We start from the raw sequence: 7,030 nt of genomic DNA, 5'->3' as shown, positions 1-7,030 counted from the left end.
TAAGCGACAGGCCTGGCAGACAGGACTGCCGGGAAGAACATAGAAAACGCCCAACCCAGGGAAGTCCTTGGCCTCCCGCATGACCTTCCTTGTCCAGGACAAGGACTGCCTGGGCGTATGGTGCACTTTGTGTACCTGACTTCACATTTTATAATGATGTGACCCAGACAACTTAATTTCTCCGCCTCAGGCTGCGGTCCCGTAAAATGGAATCCTACCCCCGCCACTGGGAGGCTTACATCAGAGAGCATACGGGGAGCACCTTATGCCCTGCTCAGCTACCAGCAGCTGCCAATGAATGGAGTTTTCTTTCCTGGCAGAGCAACCAGGCCCGAACTGCGCCACTCTGTCGCCCTGTAGGGACCACCAAGCCGCAGGACCCTGAAACCCTGGGCAAAAAGAGTTGCTTTGGCTAAGCTGTGCCCCACCACTCCCAGCTTCCCGCAGTCGATGGCTCAAAAACCCGAGCCCAAAGAAGAAAGTAAGCAAACACACGAGCACTTTGGTTTGGAAATGGAGCACACAGAAGGAAAACATTAGGAGCAGAACAGCTAGAAATGTCATCTAGTCCAGCAGCCCCATGGCGGCCCCGGAATCAAAACAGCCTGCACACAAGGCCGCATTCAGCGCTCATCTCTGGTTTCTCCCCACGGTCAGGCTTGCCCTGGGCCCTGTGACGTTGTCTCTCTTGGCGCTGCCTCTCCTGGGGGCTGCCCCATTCTGCCTGCGACCTGAGGGCTGAGATCTTCAGACAAGGATGGTACTTTTCCACCCTCCCCTTTCACACACAGCCTCACGGCCCACCTGGTTCCCAGCACAGCCAACTGCAGAAAGAATTCCAAGGTCCTAAGCCGGAGGAGCCTTCTGCCCGGAAGGAAAAGGATTGGCAAGGTCCCTGGTATCCAGGTTTATTTTACAATCTCTTCCAGAGGGGACTTGGGGGTTGGAGGAGCTGGGGAGGCAGGAGGGGAGGCTCCCTGGGGAACACCTGGAGTAGGCCAGTCCTCTGAGGCCCAGCCCTTCCTGGGCCTTACAGCAGCACGGTCACACACACAGCCCAGGGCTTGGCAGCCTTGGGGAAGGGGGGGCCTTCGAGCAAGACCTCTTGCCAGGCCTTGGGCACTAAGGGGTACTGTGTCCCTCTCCCACCTCACTCCCAAACCCAGCTGGAAGCAGGAAGGCAAAGGGGGCAGTGGGCAAGCTGGAGTGAAAGGGGACGAATCCGCTCCAGGCAGAGGAGGCCTTTGGTCTCTGTTAGGTTAGGAAGCTGGTCCTTGGTAGAGGAACCCCATGGGGGTAAAGCCGGGAGCCGGTCCCTGTTAGAGGAAACGCCATAGCCAGGCGAGGTGGGGGTGGGAGGGGGCTCCAGGGTCTGGTCTCAATAAGGCCTGGAAACAGTCTCCACTTCAAAGCAGACCTCTATATTTGGGGAGTGGGGTAGGGGAGGAAATAAAAAGGCTGCTGGAGGAATGTTTGTGAGCTGTGGGTGGGAAGCAGTCCAGGGGGCTTTGAGGGGGGCTCCGAAGAACGGCTGCTGGGGTTGTCTGCAGATGCCAGCAGCTCAGGTCTTGGGGAAGGAGGATGGAGGGGGGATCCTCTCCCCGTAAGTGCTACTGCTCCCCACCCCATCCTGGCTGGGCTCTGAGTTGCCACGGAGACCACTCACACCGGAGCTACGTAATTTCCAGGGAATGTCCCAAATTTCTGGGTCCTTCGGGAGACACCTGAAAGAAAAAAAGAGAAAAGGCATATAAAAGGCATTCCCCAGACTTCTTGAGTAGGAATGTGGGGGTGAGGGACCTTCCCCCTACTGGCAGTGCCCGGAACTGCAGGTGGAGTCCCAGGGACGGAGGATTTGTTTTACTCACTTCTGCCCCCTAGTGGGAAGAGGGGCAAAGCTACACTTCCTAATTCAAGGACTTGGGAATTTGGGTCCCCTATAACTTGGCACACAGCACTGAATTACCCCACCTTCCTCAGGAAAGCAAGGAAGCCGGAGGTTGAATCCAGAACTTAAATGTGGAGGAAACTCACTGGTCTCACCTTCAATTTAGACATGGGACAGGCAGGCAAGGCCTAAAGAGAAGGCCAAGTGAATTCCCCAAAAGTACTCTGTTGCTTAAGGGTAGAGGCGGGAGTAAAATCCTGTCCTCTGGTCTGCTACAACCCCAAAGAAACCCGTGTTCTGCAGTGGAGAAGAGAGAATGCTAGAAGATATAGGAATGTAAAATGAAATTCAAGTCCTGAACCTTCCCTTCCTGGCAGGCTGGCATCCTGACTTCCTGATGAGCAGCCCATGCTCACCCTGCCCCCAGGCCTTGCCGATACTGTCCCGCTGCCTGGGTTGCCTCACCTGCCCCTTAAGGGCTAGCTCCCCCACTTCCTCCAGGAAGCCTTCCCTGCCTGCACTATCTGAAGTGATAACCACTAGCCACATGTAGCTACTTAGCACTTGAAATGTGCTGGTGTGGGGCACCTGGGTGGCTCAGTTGGTTAAGCATCTGCCTCAGGCTCCCTGCTCAGTGGGGAGTCTGCTTCTCCCTCTCCCTCTGCCTGCCCCTCCCCCTGCTTGTACTCTCTCTCTCTGTCAAATGAATAAATAAAATCTTTAAAAAAAAGAAATGTGGGGGCACCTGGGTGGCTCAGTTGGTTAAGCGTCTGCCTTGGCTCAGGTCATGATCCCAGGGTCCTAGGACCAAGCCCCACATAGGACTTCCTGCTCAGCAGGGAGTCTGCTTCTCCCTCTCCCTCTGCCGCTCCCCCTGCTTGTGCTGTCTCTCTGTCAAATAAGTAAATAAAATCTTTAAAAAAAAATAAAGAATAAAGAAATGTGCTAGTGTGACTAAGACACTGAACTTTCTAAACCTTTCCTCTAAAAGCACTTGTGGTCTTAATACCACAAAAGTGGTGCTTTTTCTTCTTGTCTATATTTGCAAAACTTTATGAGTGGTAAAAAAAAAAAATTCAAATGCAGAGGTGTACAGAGTAAAATGAGAATGTGCCCCCAAGCCCACCCCTCCAAGGCAAGAACCGTTAACAAGTTAGCACTCCATAATCACTGGTGTGTCTAAAACTTGGTCAGCAATGACGTGCTAGGATTCAGATGAGAAAGGATGGGTTGCCAGGTCAAGAGACTGCCGTTAGGGCCCCCTCTGCCCAAGCAGCCTTGCCACCCTTTAAGCTCTGCAGTGGGAAGGGCTTCTGGCTGCTCATTACTCTTTGAGGATGGCCCCTTCCTCTGGAGCGGAGGCCTATATGGCCCTGCCCACTCAGAGGAAAAAGGCCATGTGAAGCCTGCTGGGTTGGTCACCTTGAACCAGGCCAAGGCCAACTTGAGGCTTCCTGCTTTAGTCCTTTGCCTGAGCTGCCCTAGGGCCAGCCCTGTGGACTGGGGAGCCAGCTGCTAACTGGGGGTGGGGGTGGGTGATGCATGGGTGTGAGTGAGACTTGGTCCTTTCCATCAGGAACTTAGTGTCTCAGGAGACAGGCCCCTCCCCCCAAAACTGCTCCAGAGACAAGTGTGTGGTGGGAAGGAGCAGGGGTGTGAGGGTCGGGAAACCTGCTGCCCCGAGTCTATACCGACCTCATCAATGACCCTGGCCTTGTCTATCAGACATGAATCTTGGCTGAATCAGCATTGGCAGGCCGTGGCAGCCCACCCAAACCTCCCCGGCAACCCCCAAGATGTCCCCTTCTGACTTGGCCCCCAGCACCCTAAGATACTCCCTCTGGTCTGCCCCTAGCTATCCCGCTGGGGTACTCACAGATAGCCCCCTTCCGGTCTGCCCCGCCGCCCACCCACAGCCCCCTTCCGGTCTGCCCCGCAGCCCACCCACAGGCCCCTTCCAGCCCACCCCGCAGCCCACCCACCAGGCCCCTCTGGCCGACCCCGCAGCCCACCCACCAGGCCCACATACCCACGAACCAGCCGTCATCACACTGCTGCATGACATCCACCCGGTCCCCCTCCCGCAGCTCCAGCTCATCCTCGTTTTGGGGCCTGTACTGGTACATGGCCCGATACCTGTGGGAGACAGCATCATGGCAACCACTGGAGCCTGGCCCCTGCCTCAGGTCAGGCCCAGAGAGTCTAACCCAAGTGTTGCTACATCCCCTCAATTTTCCAGATGACCCCATTATCCCCTGGCCCAGCTCCAAGAAAGGTGACTCCGTCTGGCTTCAATGCATTCTTTCCCCGGCCTGCTCCCTGTGCTCCGAGCCCTACCCACCCCAACACCTCCTCCTCGGAGCTCCCACTGCCTTCAAGTCTGTTCTACCAGTTCGCACACTTCACACATACACTCACTGACCTCAGGGCTGGAAACCCAGATAGGAGGCTGAGGCCAAGGGACAGAGAGTGGGAGGCTTGCTTTAAGGCTATAGGGCTGGCTGGGACAGGTCAGGCCCATCACAGACAAGTGGCCCCCCACCAAATCATCCCTAAGTGCCAGAGGTAGGAGTTTTCCAAATCCATCTTAGGGGGGAAGGGGCAGGCTACGGGGGCGTCAGTGTGCTCAGTACTGCCTGCCAAGCAACATGCCACCCCTGACCAAGCATCCCCAGATGGTACTCACGGAGTCCAGTGTATCTGAGTGGTGTTGGGGGGCATCCCCAGGTCCAGGGGACGGCTGGAGCCTCCAGGATGGGACAGAGCTGACCCAGGGGTGCTCTGGAGGTCCACAGGAGGAAAGGCAGGCACACAAAAGCATGAGGGAGGGAGGAGAGTGCCACGGCCACCCCCCCACCTTCCCTGGAGCAGCATTTCTCATCCTGTCCCCATCTTATCCTCTCAACCCCCATGACACAAAGAGGTCTGTTTGATCATTTCACTTCACAGGTGCTCGGAAGCTGAGGCCCAGGGAGGGTAGGAGGCTGATTCTAACGGCCAGCACATGGGAGGGGATGGGAGGCGTCCGTGCACTAGCCGTGCCCGCTCACATTGGTTTGCTGAGAGAGTGGATGAGCACAAGAGAGAAGGCCCTTGTTTACGGCCTACCTCAGTATGAGGACCAATGAAGTCTTTTACCCATCAGCTACTACAAACTTTTAGTTCAAACTACCCCATTTTACAGCTGAGAAAACCCAATCCAGAGAGGGTAAGTCATCTGCCCAAGGTCACACAGCAGGTGAATGGCAGACTTCTGACTCCCTCATGACTGTGTCCCAGAAATTGATATAGGCAGATCACGAGAGTGGAGTCTATAGGGTCAGGAGGCCTGCGCTGTCTTTGGGGTCACACCTAGAGCTGGCTGGCTGCCCCATGCCTCTCCCAGCTGTAACTGCAGCTCAAGGGCCAAAACCAACTTCATGGGTGTGAGGGCCACAAGGCTAGGGTGGCTCTGCCCTGCTCTCCCACTGCTCTGTCCTGGGGCACACCAGGAAGGATTCCAAAGTGCAAATCCACCAAAGGAATGTAGGAAATAGTGTGGGGAGCAGGAACAGCTCTCCAGTCTGAGGCAGGTCACCCTACCTGGGTCTGGGTTCTGGGCTCCTGGGTGGGGAAGGAGAAGCCGGTGCGGTGGGGGGAGGTCCGGTTCCCCCAGTCGGTGGGATCCACTGGGCTGTGCGGCGTTAACGGGGAGCCGGAGTGATGAGCCAGCCGGGCAGTGGTCAGGCGGGGAGACGCAGGGAGCTGGGGACCGTCGTCACAGATACGGAGCCGGGGCTCGCGGTACACCTGCACATAGCTGGCGGGGAAGATGCCCTGGCGCCCCGTGCCTGAGATGCGCCCCTCGTACCAGTTCTCATTCACCTTGCGGATCAGGCAGATGCGCTCCCCCTGGGGGTGCAGAAGGCCATGAGCATCTGCAAGGCCCTCGGGAGGCCCGGGGGCCCGTCTCATGTAGACCTGGCGCCTTGCGCAAGCGAGCCAGCTCTGAGCAGGTGAGCAGGAAGTCACAGTCACATCACAAGGCAATGGTAGAGTCAGGAGCCGAGGCCAGGCTGCCTGAGGGAGCCCAGAAGTCGGGGCTCTTCCCACAACGTGCCTCACTGGGTGTGGATCAAGGCCGGCCTCTTTGGGAAGCCTACCCGACACCTACTCCTTGGACTTCACATTATCCTCTCCCCAGAGTTCTGGTCCCTAGAGTTCTGGTGGCTATTAACAAATTGGGCTCTGCCAGTTCCAAGCTGTTCAGCCCTGGACCAGTTACTTTGCCTCTCTGAGCCTAGTTTCCTCAGGTGTTTAGTGGGGATAACAATCCTGTTGCTGTGAGGAGCAAAGGAGCTCAGTGGCAGACCGGTAAGAAGCACTGGACAGGCATGAGCCACCACTGCCACGATACGGTCCTGTCCCTGCCTCCTCGCTGGGTGATCCATCACCAGTGCATCAAAACACGAACTCTCCGAGGGCGGCCAGTGTGTCCTCCAGCCAACATGCCTGCTGACATGAGGTGAGGCAGCCCTGGGGAGGGTGGTCTCCAGCCCTCTCCTGCCCCCCACCTCTTTCCACCCAGCCTTTCCCTCTCTCTCCTTGGGGCCAGCTCTTCCGGAGGACATTCACAAGGGGCATGCATGGCCTCTGTCCCAAAAAACAACGAAAGGGAGATCAGTTCCCTGTTTTCTAGGACATTTCTCAAACTTACCTTGACCATGGTCTATAGCAAAAAATATGTCCTAATAACAAGCCTGTACACGCACATGTCCATGGGTATATATGTAACTGCTTAAAAGTTTGACCAAATACCCTTTCTATATGCAAGACATTCTAACATTTCCATTCTGCTCTTCTAAAAATGCTGACTGTGATCCTCACAGCCTACCAACCTGCAACTGAAAAAAAAAAATGCAACTACTCTAGTTTCAAACTTTTTAAAAAATGGGCTAAATGAAGGGAAACATATCCAAAGAGATTAGGAAAAATTTTAAATACTGGGTGAAGATGGGTACACTTGACGCTACACATATTTACCTATGTCTTCACACGCCCCGCCCCCCCCCCCCACTTCCTGCAGGGCCGAACCTTGCGGAAGGACAGCTCCACCTCCAGATCTCCCTTGAAATTGTACTGGGCCACAGCTTCTCCATACTC

The 7,030-nt window shown here is 55.8% G+C and overlaps 1 protein-coding gene across 1 annotated transcript in view; it reads right to left on the bottom strand.

The window, feature by feature from the left end:
• Window positions 1-892: 892 nt before the first annotated feature.
• SORBS3 (sorbin and SH3 domain containing 3) overlaps window positions 893-7,030 on the bottom strand; it is an 18,752-nt gene continuing 12,614 nt past the window's right edge. The window contains exons 16-20 of the mRNA XM_081812899.1: window positions 6,962-7,027; window positions 5,471-5,779; window positions 4,575-4,669; window positions 3,918-4,024; window positions 893-1,724 (exon numbers count right to left, since the gene is read on the bottom strand). Coding sequence (XP_081669025.1) covers window positions 1,663-1,724; window positions 3,918-4,024; window positions 4,575-4,669; window positions 5,471-5,779; window positions 6,962-7,027 — 639 coding nt within the window. The 3' untranslated portion in view covers window positions 893-1,662. The remainder of the gene's footprint in view (window positions 1,725-3,917; window positions 4,025-4,574; window positions 4,670-5,470; window positions 5,780-6,961; window positions 7,028-7,030) is intronic.

This window comes from Leptonychotes weddellii, chromosome 2 (assembly GCF_054177405.1).
Source record: "Leptonychotes weddellii isolate Sample4059 chromosome 2, ASM5417740v2, whole genome shotgun sequence".
NCBI classification, from domain to species: Eukaryota; Metazoa; Chordata; class Mammalia; order Carnivora; family Phocidae; genus Leptonychotes; species Leptonychotes weddellii.
Note: the sequence above shows the minus strand (reverse complement) of the source record. Positions and strands in the feature narration are given on the sequence as shown.